Source organism: Sander vitreus, chromosome 6 (genome assembly GCF_031162955.1).
Source record: "Sander vitreus isolate 19-12246 chromosome 6, sanVit1, whole genome shotgun sequence".
In the NCBI taxonomy this organism is placed as follows: Eukaryota; Metazoa; Chordata; class Actinopteri; order Perciformes; family Percidae; genus Sander; species Sander vitreus.
The window spans coordinates 19,907,536-19,927,028 of NC_135860.1; the positions used below are offsets into that span (position 1 = coordinate 19,907,536).

Consider the following 19,493-nt stretch of genomic DNA (forward strand, 5'->3'; position numbering starts at 1 on the left):
CAGAAAAAGAAGTATGGCCAAATACACTTCCTAAATGGAATGATACAAGCTCCCCTCGCTGCACCTCTGGTTCTGCTGTGATCAGCTGTTCGGATGTTAACAAACTGGTGGAGAGGAGGAGATGACAAACCGTGAATAATTTTATAGACAAGACATAGTTTTGAATATTTGACCATGTTTTTCCCATTTGAGTAATCTGTATTTTTGTAATATTGGACAATGATGAAAAATGCTTGGTTTCTTGTCCAGGATTTTAACAGTTTGTTTGTAAAGTGATTGCAGAGGTTTCAGAGATGTTACACTAGCTTGTGACCAAATGGGTAAACAGTAAGTGATATGTGAGAAGATCATAGAGTGCATGTACGTTTTTGCTACCTGTGTGGTGATTTGATGGCGAATGTATCTAAAGTTACTGAGATTGAATTTGATTCGATTACAGACCCTTTTTACATGTGATGTAAATGACAACTTTGAATCAATTAAAACCCCCAGATATTTGTATTCAGACACGATCTGCAGCCTTTCCCCTAACACTAAAACATCCGGCTCAACACTAAAGTTTCTGTGGGATTTGCTGAAGAACATTGCTACTGTTTTTGATGTGTTCAACTGCAGGCAGGATTGTTTCAACCAAGCTGTAATATTAACCATGGTGTTAGTGAGCTTCTCAGCCACCTGAGAGATATTGCTACCATGAACATAGATTACGGTGTCATCAGCATACATCTGCACAGAAACATCAGAACAGACAGACGGGAGATTAATATAAAGTGAGAACAACAAAGGTCCTACATTTGATCCTTGAGGAAGACCGGTGGACAGACTGAGGGCCTCTGATTTATATGACATGTTGGGAGCAGTCAGTGAGGTAAGACTCAAACCATTTAAGCGCATCTGCGGAGCTATTCATCTAATCTAAATCTCCCACACTCAAATTTTATTTTCATGGAGTCTCAGTTTTGTCTAAAAGAGTCAGATTATGCTATATTCCACTGCTCCATTATATGTTCCCAACTGCAAAGCTCCAAACTGTCAGTGGTTTCATATTTCACACTGATGGGTCATTGGTTTATTTCTTTTCACTAAGTGCTTCTGAGTTCCATGAAGTAGAAAACTAGTAAGACAATTGTTTTCCTTGAGCTTTGACTGCATGGCAGTTGCTCTGTAAAACCCTGGCTCTTATTTACTCAAAAATGGTGGAGGAATAATAAGATATAACATATTGTGCTTTCAGTTCTGGGCAATATTTGTTCAATTCAAAATACTACAAAACCTGTTCATAACAAAGATTGATCTCTCTTTTCCTATTGTATAAGATAATCATCTTGGCTGCTGATAAACCCTTCAGGTCCCAAGTGGTAGTTGAAGTATGACAATACACCTGGGCTATTTCAAGTCTGTGTTCACCAAACATTATAAGCCTGAAAAAAATACACTGGTGGTGATAATGTAAACTGTGCTACTTGTTATGTTATTGAAGTAAAAAAACATCTGTTTTCTGCGAGCACTGTAGTCTTGTGTTGTATGTAGTGCACTGTGTTATAGAGAAGTTGAAGATATATATATATATATATATATATATATAACTGTACTCTTACAAACACAGGAAACTGCTTTAGTTTTGATTTGTAGGGCTAACTTTGATTACAGAAATTCTTAGTCGACTGACACTCTATTTTGTAGAATTCTTTAGAATCATGCAAAAGAACCACTTTAGATCTTGTGTTTACTAGAGATGTGCTCGTAAGGTTCTTTAAAATAATTAATTTAGCACGGAAAAAAGCATAAAAAATTACTAATCAACTAAATAAATCTTAGTCGACTTAGACCAAAACAACCGATTAGTCGACTAAACGACTAAGAAGGGGCAGACCTATTGGTTTAAGGTTTGTGTTAATGGAGTGTTTTTCTCAAATTCTAATGTGTATTCACATTTGCAGACACACAGTACTTATATACGTTGCTTGCATTTGGTTTCAGGTAGGTGGATGGATTCTAGCTGGATTAACATTAACATCAGATGTTAATGTTATCTCTCTCTGTTTTTATCAAACACCCACTGCACTAAGTGTTCGGATAAAGATGCCATGTGCCTTTCAAAGAGTACTTCCTGACTCTGTAGTCAACTTGTGTTACTGGCAGGAGTGTTTGTGTCTAGGTCTGGTCAAAGCTGAAGCACTTCCCAAACTTCCTTTGTTTCACTGTTTACATTCTGTTACCACTGACATTTCTAACCCATGTGTGTACTTAAAGGCATTTATTGCGGTATTTACTTCTTTATGTAGTTATTAATTTACCCTTGTTCAAACAGCATTTCAAATGCTTTATATGAACCAAACCACATGATAGTTCTTTATCATAGTCATTTCTATTTTATCAAACTTTAAAGTGGTCACCAATAATTCAAACATCATTACTAATTTACTAATACGGAGCCGGTAGTATCAGATTGTAAACCCAGCGGCAGTGGTTAACATGGCTTTCTTTTCTTTAGTGCAGCCAGATACATAGTGAGTCAGTCTACTGGCTGCCAAAGTACCTATTTCCTTTGACATACTAGAACGTAAATCTGATATCATTAATAATTATTAATTCAAGGCTGAAAGTACTGGACACAAATTATATTGGAACGAAATGTAAAAGACAGTTGAGTGCAGGGCATGAACAGACAGATAAGGAGTCAGATTTTCAACTAGGAAAAAGTACCTTCAGCTGCTACTGATGGCTGAGTTTAAAAAAGAGGAGACTGGGTGTGTATTTGTTTGTGAATATAAAAAGATTGGCCTAGACTGCTTAGTAGAGGCTTTGAAGAGGACAAATACTTGAAGTCTACTCTTAAACAATTCTGGTATTTAAAGAGTTGATGGAGTAAGACTTTTTTTTAAATGTTCTCATTTTCTATTTGCATCAATATCTTCTTTTTCTGTTAATTTCTTTCTTTTAACCTTCCTCACTTCCAACTATCCATCCTGTCATCCTATGTCTACTTCACTCTGTCTTCTTTCTCATGTTGCTAGTGTATTACTCTGTGTGAAGTATTTATGTTCAGGCTTTTTTCCAAACAGTTCATTTGTATAACTTTGATCTGTGTTGATTTCACATTCGTCCCCACAAACATTTACCAAAGTCATCCTTAATCCCCTCAGTCTTTGTGGCAAACACTGAAAAGTTTGAGTCTCTTATAATTTGGTTTTGACTTTGAGGGTACGTGCGTGTGCAGGTTTTTGTGTGGAGTAAAAGTGTGTTATACAGTATGAATGATAGAGCAATAGATGAAGAATGAGTTCAAGCAATAGAAGAAATAAAAACGAGTGGATCAGAGTACTGTAATAAAGAGTGATGCATAAATGTACAATGAGTGGAAGAGTGGAGTTTAGCTTTGGTGTTGCTGAGCCTGCAAGCCACTGCTCAACTGTAGGGGGTATGGTTCACACACGGCTGTTTATTGGTCAAAATTTGTAATGATAAAAAGATGAAAACTAGTTGGGGGGGGGGGGGGTTTGAAACAAACAGCATCATTCAGCAGAAAGCAATCTGCACAAATAAAAGTACTTTGATGTAGATTTTTTTTTAAATAGTCACAACACAGGTAGTCTATATCCACGACGTTCCACTTCCAGGATTGCTCTGTTGCTGCCGGAAATTCCGCCAGATTTCACTCTTTTCGTCCGGATGTCCGGTACTTTCCGCTTTCTTTGTGTTGGAATTTTAAACTCCGGTCAATGTATAAGGACTATGGTTAACTGTTCCTCAGATCTCGGCAGGGTACATCCAGACAGCTAGCTAGACTATCTGTCCAATCTGAGTTATCATCATCATTTAATAATGTTAATATACTTAAATTGTTCCTACTGATTGTTTTAAGTTATGTAGATATAACACAGCATAAATAAGTGTGTGGTCATCTGTATAGCAAGATCTGAGAATACCTACAGTCCGTGGACAAGTTACATTTTTGATGCACTGACTCATTTGTCTGACTCAATGTAAAACTAAAACTCTATATTATGTAATATAGTATCACTTTATGGAATATCCTGTCCTAAAAGCGATTTAAAAGGGAGTGAGAATGCAATGCACCACATTTTCAGAATAGGTTAAGATAATGTAGTGTGTCCTAATTGTAAGCACATGTTTTGTGTTTGGCACTGTGTGTTTAAATTTGGCTGCCCTCGTACAGTATAAAGACCATTTTAATGAATTAAATATTACTTTTATGTGAATGGTATACTACCTTAACTGTCTTTCTTTGTTAGTATTGTTACATTGGCACCACAACAGGTGTATAATCAGCCTATTTCTAGTCTTTATTTGTTGTTTGTTTCCTTTGACACTGACTATTAGCTCCTTATGATTAATCCCATGCAATAGTATGGCTGCTTTTCATTCTGGTTAGAAAGATAATCTATTTCCATGGAAGAATTTTTATTTTTTTTGGATGATGTTCGAGTGACTTGCTCCTTTATTTGTGACGCAGATGAAAATGTTGAATACAATTCAAATCCACATTTCTCTCAGCCCTTGTTATGATGTGGATTAATTATCAATTAAAGTCATAATCCCACAAATCTGTAGTGGATCTGCTGTGTATCACAGGATATTACTCTCTGGATGGCAAAGTAAATAAAAATCTCATTGTGCAAAGATGCCTTGTTTGGTATTCTGTGATGTTTTTCAATAGCTGAAGTAAATACAAATCGAAATGCAGACTCTCATACGCAGATAGGCAAGCAAAGACCAACACACACATTGCATACAAATACTGTACATACACACAGCTCATGGTGTGGTGCACAGAGATGTTTGCAGCTCATGAACTTTTCATTTACTGAATTCAATACATTCTCATTGGTCTATGCTGGGTGTGTTCATGCATGATCTTCCTCTTATTTCACAGTTCAATCAACATATTCGGATGTTGATTAGGATATACATTAATCCCAGATCATTGCTCTTCGCTGGTTGTTTAGGGGTGGATTAGGCATTATTAAAACAGGCAGATCCATACAAATTCACATCATACACATCTAGCTTTCAGTTCATCCAGATCCAGATCTCCTTCTGGCACACAATGTCAGACTGAAAACTAAACGTGATAAAGTGATGCATCCGCCACTGGGGAGAACAACTTAAAAAATAAAATGATTATGTTCAGTGGTTGATGGCTAATAGTCGAGTTCACCAAGTGTTTATAAAAGACAACCATTCTTTTTTTCCTTAAATATATGTACAATAAGGTAAAACTAGTTTTTATTCATGTGCTTAAGGTTTTAAGCTCACAGCAGAGACAAAAGGCCCAAATCAAATGTTCGCCATCCAATAATAATGCTCAAAGGATTTTTTTTTTTTTTTTTTTTATTCCTCTGTTTGCAGGAAACAGTGATTTATTTGGTCTCTTTTTAAGTCTGTCAGCATGCCTGTGCAGGTGCTGTCTGTGCTGGAACACACACATACGCACACACACAGTAAAATCAGTAAAGGAGAGAAGGATGAGAGGGCGTTATAATGGAAGGAAGAGAAGTATTAACACCAAAGAAAGAGCCCCGAGATAGGAGAAAGGAATGGAAGCAAAATGATGGGGACGGGAAAGGAGGGAAGAAAAGAGCACAGAAGATGGGTGTCTGCAAAAATGGAAACACCCTGAGCAATGTGTCAGAGCCATGACTTCTAAGGCTCTGACATATTGCTAAGGAAATGATCAGTCAGCACAGTTTTTCAGTGCAGGGCTCATCACTGACAGAGTTAAAATGCAAATTCAGCCTACAGGACACTCTGTACCCAACATTTGATACTATATGTTGCTAATGTTTAAAACCCAGGTGGTTTATGCTCTGAATTGCTGGCTGGGATCAGAATTTTATGTGGTGCTTTCTTACATGAGAAGATCATTAGCATGTTTGTATAAGCCAGGATACCGTGGCAAAATAGATGTGATGTGTATCACCTAGGGCAATGTTTTAAGATGATTTTATTGTGCTAAATCATGACACTTCAGGAGATGCATTGGACCATTCTATCAACAAAGTATTGATTTTGTCCATCCACAGCAAACTAAAATGAAATGATTGTAGATCCAACCATGAAGCACAGTGAAATATTTATCAGAATTGAATTGTCAAATTAATTGTCCATGGGGGACATGACTGCAGTACTTTAACCAACCTTGTCTTTCTCCTTCTTTGAGTCAACAGCATACTTTTTACCAATAAAGACATTGTGTCCCATACACAATGCCTTCATTGGGAGGCCTTGTTGTAGTATTTTATTTTCTGACCTCCTGAAAAGTCTGTTTTGGCTAAGCATTTGAATTGTATCCTGTATAGCTTTGTGTTGTTTTTTTTATTTAGATTTTTTTTTTATTCAGTTTTCTTTTTTATTCAGTTTTCTTTTTATGTAAGGACGCGAGTTTAATAGTACCCACTATCCTCTCAGCCAAAGTGCTAAAACTGAAATGACTCGAGAACCTTGAGATTGTAATTAAAGAGAAAACATGAAAAAGCATGAAAGCTCAAAACTTTGATTGAATTGGGATCTTGATGAATAGAAGCATTTTGTATGACCAAGGCATGTTGCTTGTGTTGAATTACAACCGAAGAAGATACCCAGCCCTTATACGCGGCATGTGTAACAAAATCCGTAAACTCATGTACAGAAGAAACCCATGAATATCTACTGTACATAAACAACCATAATTTGTATTTATTTATTTATAAGTGTTTTTATCTGTCAAATTACGTTGGTACACACAGTAGATATGTGTAGATGTATGTTAGCAGATGTAATTAGTGTATCTGTTTGTATATGCATTGAAGCAAGGTTATTCTCTTAGCTCAGTTGAAGCAAATAACCCTAATTTCTAACACTATTCTAGCCACTAGAATCACAGAAGAAGAATATTTACGCACCCCTACCCTTTCGGACATAAAAGCACATCATTGGCAAGAAAAATGTCACTTTTAAATCTAAACTAAATCATCCAGAAATAGATACAGAGCTAGAAAAGAAAGTAGAGAGGAGACAGAGATGAAGGGTCTTGTTGTCTCATGTTGTTTTGCTTAGGTTAGTGTTAGCATATGGCTGTGGACATGCACACACACACACACACACACGCGTGGCCATGTCTACAGATGAAAACTCATTTGCTGCATGAAAGGCTGATGTTTCATTAGTCAATAAACTTGTATATGTTTGATATTTGTTGTCTAAGAAATTGTTTCTCTCCATCTCTCTCCCTGTCTTTGTAGGTAGGGGAGAGGCAACATGTGTTGGTGACAGAGGAGTCATTTGATGCCCAATACTATGTGTCTCACAACAAGTTCTATGAACAGGTACGATATTTGTTTAAATACTTTAATAAATGACTCACACACTGACTGGCACATGTGGCTCTCACCAGCACATTTTTACTTTATGGGTTACAGAATATAGCACATTCACAACCACAATTTCTGACCAAAGCAAATTAAGATACACTAAATATGTATTCAATATATTTAAACTACCCTAAAAAGAAACTTAGCGTAGTACTGGTACTGTTTCAGTTTTATTTCCTTTTTATCCAACATGGTGATCAAACTTATTATCAAGCTAAGTTGCATATCAGCATCTGCTGAAGGACGATTCAGCACGCTGCATGTTTGTTGACGCGTTTGTGTTGGATGAATCCTGAAATAGTTTAGTTGGCCTACAGACTCTATCCACCATCAAAAACATACAGTAAAAAAGCATTAAATTAATCTGTGTTTGATGAAAATATTTCCGTATGTGAAGCTAATCCAACCCTCCCTAATTTTCATTCCCTAATCAGGTCACAAGCTTTGCTTTGCATGTCACAGAGCACTCACAGCAGGTGTCAAAAGCTTATGCTTGTATTGACTAAAGTAGGTTAGCTATAACATCACACACACACACACATACCCTGCGGTGGTCATGAGAGCATTTGGCGGCTGATAGCGGCAGTACTTTTTGCTTTTTTTTTTTACTGTATTAGCATTAAGGTCAGCCCTAAAGACATGAACATTCCATCCTACACACACCCAGCTGTTACCTTACACACACACACACACACACACATCCGCATGGCTTCAAAGACCCTCGCTCAACCTGTGAAAAATTCACTTTAAAACATCTTCAAATAAATCAATTTCCTCCTGCTTTACCATCATCAGAACCATGTTTGAAGTTATGCTTTTTATTAGCAGGGAGGGAAGGGGATGATAATATTTTTTCCTCCCTTCCACTTTCCGCTCCTCCTCCTCTGCACCTCCTTCTGCAGGCTATAATCTTAAGTTACAAGTGTCACCCGGTTCATGTGTGTGTGGTAGAGTGCACGCTCCTTCATGCATGTGTGCATATGCAGGCATGTATGTCATGTGTGTCAGTTGACTGTACTCAAGAGAAAAACGCATTGACATGTAAGATGTTTTCCCTCTCCAAATTTTTTTTTTTTTTACTTTGAATATTTGGCATGTGCTCCTAAATCACATTATGACTTCAAAAAGAAAGAACATGAAAACACTATGTAGCAATTTCTGAATCTGTCCCCCCGAGGGATACACCTCCATATCATGTATACTTTATGTATACATCCACAGGACACACAGACCCATACAGTACACACATTGCAGAGGTGTTGTCCTCACTTGTGTGTGTATGTATGTATGTATGTATATATATATTTATTTATTTATTATTATTATTCTAACAACTCAACATTTATTTTTGGTGCTATAATCACTTAATGGTTAAATGTCACCAATATTACTCTGGATAACGGCATCACAAATATTTAACAAAAAGGAAGAATGTAGCGAAAGAGAAAAGCAAAACAGAGCGGTTCCGTTGGAAGGATTGCGTGGTTGAGGGACAAAAATGGGGAAGTCAAGGATCAGTAAAGAAGTGAAAAGAGTACTGGGAGCAGAGAAAAGGGACCGAAGGATGTGGAGAGGGGGTGGGTGCGTGGGTGGAGGGAAGTGGGGAATAAGGTAGAGAGAGGTGTGAGTGTGAACAAATGGCCTAGTTTCACTTTTACACCATCAGATGGATATCTATCCTGACGCGTATAATAGGCACCTAACCACTGTGTGTGTGTACGCGTGTGTGCGTGTTTTAGTGGCTGAGTGAGGAAGTTGGAGGGGGGGATGGGGCTTTCCAATGAAATCGGACAAGGTCTTTCATCATTTAATCACCTTGTAATGGGCCTCAAATGACCCTCACCTACACACACACACACACACACACACACACACACACACACACACACACACACACATACACACACTCACCTTCCTCCCCCACAGGCCTGCTGTTTTACCTCTCTGCTCTCAGCCTGGTTGCCAGCTACGTACACACACACACACACACACACACACACACACATATATACACACGCACCCTCACAGTGGTCAGAGTGTCGAGCAGCAGGTGTGTTGATTAGGCAGGTGTGGCGCTGGCTGTGCGTCTGTCTGGCCTGTTCACTATCTCCTATCATATTCCACTAGCTGGATAAAGACTGACAGATTAACACCGAGCCAGGCTTACTCCTGCCATCACAGCAGTAACACTCCCTCCACCAGTTCACATGCTATTCTCTGCCCAGTCAGTAGCTTAGCCCTGCAGAGTCGTGTAATGGTTAGACAGACCACCAGATGATCTGAGTCAGCATGCAACCACCCTGACAGTTTACCATAAATGCTCAGCCGTTTTCATGTCTGCTCATTCAGGAAGGATAACTTTTCAAATCATAAGGTGATCACTCGTATACCTTTTTCTTTCACCCGGGAAATAGAATAAATCATAGGATGTTATCAAAGAAAATCCTTACTTTAGTTGTGATTATACATTACAGTGACTACAGTTTTAATTATCACTAATAATCACAACACCCATTATTCTGTTAGTGTTTACAAAGAGATTGACTCTGAAACAAGAGCTGACCAAAAGAAGTACATCAGCATTTGCATATGATCTTTATTTACATTTCATTAAGAACCAATTCCATTTCACACTAGGCCTTTATTATAACTCTTTGTTTTCTCTTCCTTCCTGCTGTGATCAGCCGAGATTTATAGTTGCCATGGTGAAAAGGCAAACCAGCAAATCCCAGTGGTTTATCTCACAGCTGTTGCCGTAGTTTTTGACCTTGAGGGCTTCCATAAATGGAACTGAAAACACTCAGCCCTGTGTGTTTTTTTGTAAGCAGACAGGGACTCGCTAAATAACAATGTGATGGAGCATTGGCAAAAACAGTTTTGAGCAGCAGTTAATTGAAAATGTAATTGACAGATGGTAAAACATGCAGAGGGTTGTTATTGGCATGGATGGTTTTATAGGTCTGCCTTTCTATGTGAATGACAGCAAGTTGCTGGATATATCTCACCTGTGGTCACTAAAATACAATCACTAAATGACACATTGTTTTTGTTCTGTACCTTATAACTTTCAATCAATGTTAATTTGATCCAATGTGCAAAATGTGCAGTGACATCAGTTATGATGTGTTGCTCCTGGTTTGCAGGTGCTGGTACCTAAAAGGGCTGAGTTCAAAGGGAAGATGATTGAGGTGGATATCTACGAGGCAGGAAAACACTTCCTGAAAGGCCGGCCAGTGGAAGAGAGTAAGCCCTTCACTCCCTCCATTGCCGCACCACTTCAGAAAGGAGAGGTGTCCGGCCTGATGCAGGTAAACACACACACAAATACATGCACACCTGCATATAGGTATATCTAAATGCAGACCTTGAATCCTATTTTTTGCCCAATTCAATGTCACAGCACTGTAAATCAAACTGGCATCAAAGCAAATGCCCACAAAAAGAGGCATATGTAAGCAGAGTCATCTCTTCATGGCTGTAGAACAAAAGTAATAGGTAACACTTATATAATATATACTTACGTAGCAAACACCCTAAAATAGAGTTGTCTAGGTGGTTGAGATTAAAAAAGGTATGGCACAGCATATGAACGGGAAAAAAAATGAAACGGGACCTGAAAATAAACGTGAGGTCATAAATAAATAAAACTACAGGTAAATCATGACATTAAAGTAAGTATATGGAATGGAGACCAAAAAGGAAAGGCATCCTGAGTAATGCAGTTACACAGGTTATAAACACTTAAAACAAACAGCATTTACAGCATGTTAACACTATACCACACATTTATTCAGTGCAGATGAGTATGTATCCCTCTCAGACTAGCCGGTTCTCTGGATGCATGGTCCACAATCCAATACAAAGACGATAGATCATTTTGTAAAGATACGATGCACTGTGGTTTCCAGTCCATTTAATGCAATTTTATTCAGCTGAAAATGAATATCCATTCACCTCAGACTATATTTTTTACATGCATGAAAGTATATACGTTTTGGGTAACTGGTTTTAAAAAATAAATATACATTTTTCTAGAATTTGTATTGAAGTATTTTTTTGTGATAACATTTTTATTTTATTTTAAAGAGATAGGACGTACAGATATGTATATGCCTCAAAAATAGAGCACAAAACATATATTCACATACCTAATTTGTTATTAAGTATTAAACTGGACATGACCCAGAAAATACTGTCACACCAACAAGAGTTAGTATGGGCAGCAATATACAGTAAGTTTTTTTGGCCAGTCCACAAGGAGGATGTATTTTTCACTGGTATGATACAAATTGGATGTTGTTAAATCTGGCTCCCAAGTTAATGTCATCCATTTAGATTTGTTATGTTCCACAACACTTTATTGGCGCATATTGTTGTAAATAAAACAGCGTATGACTTCAGCTATTGTCTTCACTGAGAGGAATTTAGGGGCTGGGGTGCTTGGAAAGTAGTTTTAGCTGCTAGTGTTAGGACTAGTGTTGTTCACCTTTGGTTGGTTGTTAATCTTCCTAACTTAACACTCAATTTAATTTAACACTCAATTTTGTTTACATCTGTGATTGTCTATCCCATATGTCATATATAATTTATAACACATCTAATATCAAGTCATATTGTCTTGATACAATTTGTGAACAGTTCAGTGCTTCAGGGCTACATTTAGCAACTTTAAATCAGTTGCCCATGTAGTATAGGTGTGTATGAGTGTACACCAGATGTGTACTCTCATCTTTTTCTATTCTATGTCTGTCAAGCCTCATTGTGTTATTTCCTTATCAAAACTATAAAAATGTTGTTTACAACAGGCCATTAAAATTGTATTCATTCGGTAAATGGATAATGTGTGTGTGTGTGTGTGTGTGTGTGTGCGCATGTGCATGTGTGTGTGTGTGTGTGTGTGTGTGTGTGTGTGTGTGTGTGTGTCCACATTCTTGATCCATTCTCATGTATGCAGTTGTGGAAAAGCACCAGTGTATCAGGCATGAGATAAGTAATTTAAGATAAGCTGTGGCTGGCTAAACTGTCCTTCCTTCCTGTCTTTCCAACACAAACACACAAACACCATGTTAATGTATCTGTTTCACTGCATGTTATTTTTCACTCTGACTAGCTGTAGCTTATAGCTCAGGACATGGAGCCACAGAGCAGAATATGATACACTTTCTAATTTCACACTCCATCAGCCTTTACTGCCAGACAGAGAGGGAGGGGAAGAAATGAACAGACAGAGACACGAGAGAGAGAGAGAGAGAGAGAGAGAGAGAGAAAGAGAGAGAGAGAGAGAGAGAGAGAGGTTGACACTGATGAAGGGGAAAGCAAGCAGAGAGAGAGAGAGAGATATAGGTTGACTCTGATGAAGGGGAAAGCAAGCAGAGAGAGAGATAAATGGATCGCAGAGAATGAGATAAAAAGAAAGAAAGAGAACGGTTTCACAGCAAGCCAAGCGACACGTCACTCAGCAATGAAAAGTTCAGCACTGGGGACTAGACCTTGTAAAACTAGTTGCCTCATAAAGTCTGCAGCCCATCCAACACACATGCATGCACTCGTTTCCCCCCACTTACTTTCCCCATCACTCACACTCTTTCAACATTCTTACACAACATGCCCAGTCCTTCATTTTTCTTGGATTGATGTAACAACTCACACACTCTCTTGCACGTAGATTCACACACGCATGCGCGCGCGCACACACACACACACACACACGTCACACTGTAATGCACACTTTATTTCTCACACACTGACTTTGTCTGGTCCTTATACTGTAAATACATTTGTCTGGATATTTCCTAACACCACTTATTACCAGTCCTAAGGTCTAAATGTGTCTCATGAGTTGTTGTGAGCAGGTGAAGGCATCATCATCTCCATGTCAATGTGCTCTAGAAAATAATTTATGCAGGGATCTCGAGTTTGACAGAGACACACCTGGTGCTTTGAGGTTTTTTGGGGGGGTTTTTTCGGGTAGGGGGCGGTGTATGAAATTTATATATATGGGTAAAGTAAGTGGTGTGCTGGAAGCAAAAGGAAGTCATAGCAAAAGGTATAGTTAAAAATGCGAGAGCATTAGACTTATAAACGAATGATGGCACACACAGAATGAAAACAAATGTAGGCGAACATACAGATGGAAAGAAGGACAGAGGTAGCAGATCAGTGTATGTTGTAATACAGTGGTCTAATGTAAAACTAAGGAATGCTTCTCTCTTCTGTCCTTAGCATATTGGCAATTAACATATTGTTATAAGTGATCTCCAGTGATGCTGCTGCTGATCTGTAATCCTTATGAACAGCATTGTCAGCTACTAATGACACCAAAGTGGAACTGAAGCACAGTGCTTATAGATAAGTGACCTAATGGCTTGGAAACATAGCAGTATTTGCAAGCTACACATCTTGCTGGTATATGTGATGTCCTTGACAGCCATGTGTCCAGTAGAGGTCGACCGATTAATCGGCCGGCCAATGCCGATTTTTTTTACATAATTGGCATCGGCCAATATCCCAGTATATCAAGCCGATTAATAGGCAGGCGCATCTGCGGGCAGCCTAGTGTTAAAAACATGAATAGGCGACATTTTTTACAGCACACCCAGACCAGCTGCCTCCAGCCCCTCCCCTCGTGAAGTCTTGCGCCGTGTGTCTCGCACAGTCACTTCAGGCTCAGATGCTACCATTAGTAGTAGTATATTGCTGGTGTTCTTGCCTTGGGATTAACTGTACTAATAAAACCGTCCAAAACACCGCGGCCACACCGCTGTGGAAGCTCCCTGAATGTCATTTATCAGAGTCTGGTTGTTACCCCTGTCCGTGGCAGTCTCATCCACTCCTATAACGGAGCTAACTGGAGCTAACCGCTAACGGAGCTAACCACTAACGGAGCTAATCGTTGCTAACAGAGCCTTTAGTTCTCCATGCCTGTATTCATTAAAATGGGTGGGCTGAGAGAGGACGCTGGCGCTGTCTGTTCGCCGCTTCTCCAGTCCAGTTAATAACCTTTTACTATCCGTGCCACCGACCAGTGGACCTTTTTAAATAACCGTTTACGTTCCGCACCACCGAACAGTGGACCTTTCTGGATAGCTATCAGGTAGTTTTCGAGTCTAGCGGTGGCCTACCTGTTGCCGCTAGCAAAACACCTGCTCAGAGACTCCCTGGAATTGGTCATCGCCGGTGCTACCGCAGTCGGCAAAGTCTCCTCCTGGACAGCCTGGACTCAGCTTGTCCATGCCATCGTGAAATGCATCTGGGAAGCCTGAAACCATCCATCGCCACTGCCGCAGAGTTGAAAGTCCTTGTAGCTAGCATTCTGGCTACGCGGCTAAAAACAACCTGCACCTCTTCCTCGCCGCCGCCGGCACCAACACTATGTTGAGTTACTCCGTCAACCAGCTGATGAATCTCAACAGTTTCTTCACTCCACCGTGCACTGCAGTGATTAAACAACTAGGACTTCTCTGCGGTCTGCGCTACATCCATAGAAGTTCCCGCAGAAAGTTTGTCTGCTCAAAGACAAGTCTTACCATCCCGGCTCTCTGGTCAGCAACGCGAACTGTTGCTCCACGCACACGTCATCAGAGTGCTGTCTCCTACCGGATAAGTAGTTTGGACGTCTCCATGGCAACACCTCTCAGTGAGCTGAATGGGAAACGTGGAGTGGACTCCAGTCTGCTACAGCCAGTGCAAAGACTTTTTGCATCATCAAGTAGCAAAATTGAACTCTTAAATGCACATTACTATCTTGTCTATTACAAATCCTGCCTCATTCATGACCATATCCTGGATAAATGTCTGGATTATATGTGCATTACAGAGACCTGGCACCAACCAAATGCCTTTTCTTCTTCTACATCCACGTTGACACCCCCTCTTGCCGTTTTGCAGCTGAATTTCTTCAACTATTGGACTGCTTTAATTTAAAACAACTTGTTGATGTCCCCACACACACCAGAGGGCATACCTTGGACCTGGTCATTACAAACTCTGCCCCTCTCACCAACCTGCAGGTGTATGACCTAGGTGTGTCTGATCACAAGGCCATTTCTATGGATTTGCCATCCCCATCCAGCCTCTCCAAGCCTAAGCGGAATATTTGTTTCAGAAACCTAAAAAACATAAACCCAGAACTCTTGGCAGCAGACTTTCAGCATCTTTCCACACACTTCATCAGCCAACGAAGCAGTGGACTACTACAACAGCCATCTGAGCAGCCTCCTGGACCTCCATGCCTTTGTTAAAACAAGAACAGTCACCTTCACCCGCTCAGCACCCTGGTTCACAGATGGGCTTCGTAAGATGAAGGCAGCAGGGCGGTTCCTTGAGCGGCGCTTCAGAGCCTCTGGCCTCACTGTACACAAACAAATTTACTGGGAGCAACAACAAAAATATGCACAGTCCCTCAAAGAGGCAAGGTCACAGTTTTACTCCAATGCCATCAGAAACAGCCCAGGAAATTCCAAGCAGCTTTTTTTCCACTCTAAACCACCTTCTCAAACCACAATCTCCCCCAGTTACTGCCACTTTAGAAGAGCAGTGCAATCAATTCATGGATTTCTTCACATCAAAAATTTCACATATTCGCTCTGCCCTTTCTGGTCCTCCCACCCAAACTGTTCCCCCAACATATACCGTCTCCCAACCCCTAAACTGCTTTCCTTAGGTTTCATCAGAAGAGGTGCAGAACATCATCAGGAAGATGAAATCCTCCACCTGTCCCCTGGACCCTCTCCCAACCTCCCTGGTAAAAACCCATATCACTGTCCTAAGTCCCCTGATCACCGCTGCTATAAATCATTCCCTCCAAACTGGTCACGTTCCCCCTGTCTTAAAAAAAGGCCATTATCAGACCACTGCTCAAAAAACCCACTCTTGATCTGGAAGTCCTGTCCAACTATAGGCCCATCTGCAATCTCCCTTTCATATCAGAAGTACTTGAGAAAGCAGTTGCCACCCACCTTCAGGACCACCTCAAACATAATAAAAATTCCAGTCAGGTTTCCGCTCTGTCCACAGCACAGAGACTGCCCTCATCAGAGTCACAAACTACCTCCTCATATCATCCGATGCTGGCTCTCCCTCCTCCTCATCCTCCTGGACCTTTCTGCTGCATTTGATACTGTCGAACATGGCATTCTTTTAAACCGGCTCCACCTCACCACTGGACTAAATGACACTGCCCTCAGTTGGTTCAAATCATAGCTCACAAACCAGACAGAATACATCTCCCTGGGCCACTCCAAATCAAATCCACACACAGTTACTTGTGGTGTCCCCAGGGGTCAGTCCTTGGCCCCATCCTCTTCATCCTCTACCTCACCCCCCTTGGCCAAATCATCAGCCGTCACAAAATTTCATTCCACTGCTATGCTGATGACACACAGCTCTATGTAAATGCCACAGCTGAAACCCCACCCTCACAGTCATCCCCATCAAAACTCACCACCTGTCTGGAGGAGATAAAGTTATGGAAGGAGCACAACTTCCTTCAACTCAACAGCTCCAAAACCGAAGCCATCCTGGTTGGCACTCCTCACCAGACCAAATCATCCATAACTAGCATCACCTTTTCTGGCTCCAACATCCCCCTCTCATCAACAGTCACAAATCTTGGTGTAAAAATGGACTCCCAACTCACTTTTGAAGCCCATATAAATCACCTATGCAAGACCTCTTTCTACCACCTCCGTAACATCTCCAAACTCCGCCCCATTCTCTCCCTCAGATGCTAAAAAGCTGGTTCATGCCTTTGTCGCCTCCAGACTGGACTACTGTAATGCACTGCTCATTGGGATTCCTAGAAAGAGTCTGCAGAGGCTTCAGTACATCCAAAACTCTGCAGCTAGGATCTTGATGAGAGTGCGGAAACATGAGCATATCACCCCCATTCTCCACTCACTCCACTGGCTTCCCGTCTCCACCAGGATTGAGTACAAGGTTTCCCTCCTCACACATCAATGCATCCATGGACATGCCCCCCCCACACCTCAAAGAACTTATCAACCCACAAAACACAACACGCTCCCTCCGCTCCACTCACTCAAACCTCCTCCACATACCCAGAACCAGACTCAGGACAGGCCTTTTGTGCTGCTGCCCCACATCTGTGGAATGCCCTCCCTGACACCTTGAGGGCACCTCAATCCACTGACTTTTTAGCAAAGCTTTTGGTCCCATTTAGATGTTTTTTTTGTATTTTAAACTGCTTATCTTTTTTTGTTTCTAAACCTGTAGCACTTTGAGATTGTTTGATGAAAAGTGCATTATAAATAAAATGTATTATGATTATTATTATTGTTATTAACTGCATCTATGGACTCGAGCACGAATAAAACCCTTAATTTTATTAAATTGGCTGGACGAGTTTTAAATTACAACCATGAGTTGTTTGAATGACATGAATGTGAACCTGCTCAATGAAATCTGCTCAGATAAGATCCTAATGAGTGCAACAGGACATGTAACCGTAGTATCCCCAAAACACAGATAAAACACTTCAACAAATGAACAATGATCTAACAAACAAGGTGAACAAGAATTGACTTTAGATAGCCCTAGTCTGAGGAGTTAGGAGGAAATAGTGTTGAGATTAATAATACCATGTTACTTTCTGTGAAGCTTGCAGATTTGTATTCTCAGAAGTTTAATAAATGCTGCTAAGTGCACTAAACTTTTTTTTTGAAAAGTTTATTTGACAAAGTTTATTTAATATATGTTTCATACATTATTTATACAATATACAGTATGTTTTTACATTATAAATTTTTAATTGAAGTAGCCTATATAAGTGTAGATTGGTGAAGTGTTCAAAAAATGTTTTTGTTGAGAAATTCTGTGTATATTAGTGTTACATTTTATCTTTCAAATAGAGGTTTAAAAACAAGCACATATCGGCCAAAATAAATCGGCAGCATTTATCGGCCATCGGCTGACCCTGATTTCTAAAGATCGGCATCGGCCAGAGAAAACCCATATCGGTCGACCTCTAGTGTCCAGTATGTGTGTTTACATTATTATTATTATTATTATTATTATAAGTGAACAGATCTGATTGAAAATATGTATGCATGCAAACACATGCATCCAGTACAATCTAGCATACCCATGTAATACACACACATCTGCACACACATAGTGGTGGCTGGCCTATATATATTTAAAGACCATCTATTTTCTGAGTCTCTGCGTGAGTCCACCACACACTGAGCTGTATGCGTATTTGAGATGAATGAATGATTAGGGAAAGGCAGATAGATGCTCACCCCCATGTCTTGTAGCAGACTCTGTAATTACAGGCTTTTGGCAGAGAGTGAGAGAAAAACAGAAGAATAAAGGGCCGGGAGGAGAGAGATTGCATGATGACTGAGTAGCTAATAGAAGGACGGAGTCTGAGCTTTGTCGTTTCATCTAAGATGCAGAGGAGTATTCTAAGAGAAAGTGAGAGAGTGGTAGATAAGTGGGTGATTGGATAGGCAGAGGGAAACCACTAAGGTATCTGATGTCCATTTGTCAAAGTGAGAGATTTACCATTTCTGAGATGATTGCTCAGATGCACAACGGATGGATAAGCAGATACATAGATGTGGGAATATATAGATAGGTACAGTAATTATGGATGGATGGCTCTTTGTCCGTGCGCAGTCCAAGGTTCATTCCTATGGTCGATGTGACATGTTCATTACATTTCATGAAACAAGACCAAGGTTTTAGCGAGAGAAATGAGCTTTTATTGACATTATTTACATCTCTTACTGTCTATCTCTCCGTCTGTCAGCCCTTCATTCACAGGAACAGCACTTTCTGCAGAAAGGGAAGGACAGTACTGAGTCTTTTAGTGGGACACAATAGCAGAGAAAGCACTCAACAGCACGGTGGAGGAAAGAAAAGTAAAAAGTATCTTCACCAGTCCTCATCCTCAAATGAAATTAAATGATAGAAGATGAGGAGGGGGAGGGGAGCAGGGATAGAGGCCAAAAAATGAAACAAGATTGAAAGAGAGAGAGAGCAAGGTAGACGGAGAGATCATGAGACAGAAAGGCAGCTTGAGTGGCACCCAGTAATCAGCTCTTTTGTCAGCATACTTCCTCAAGAAGACCAAGAGAATTGGACAGGCACAAAACA

The 19,493-nt window shown here is 40.2% G+C and overlaps 1 protein-coding gene across 1 annotated transcript in view; it reads left to right on the top strand.

Moving 5' to 3' along the window:
- cdkal1 (CDK5 regulatory subunit associated protein 1-like 1) overlaps window positions 1-19,493 on the top strand; it is a 281,333-nt gene that overhangs the window by 247,054 nt on the left and 14,786 nt on the right. Inside the window, exons 13-14 of the mRNA XM_078253409.1 lie at window positions 7,245-7,328; window positions 10,517-10,681. Of these exons, the coding sequence (XP_078109535.1) occupies window positions 7,245-7,328; window positions 10,517-10,681 (249 nt within the window). The remainder of the gene's footprint in view (window positions 1-7,244; window positions 7,329-10,516; window positions 10,682-19,493) is intronic.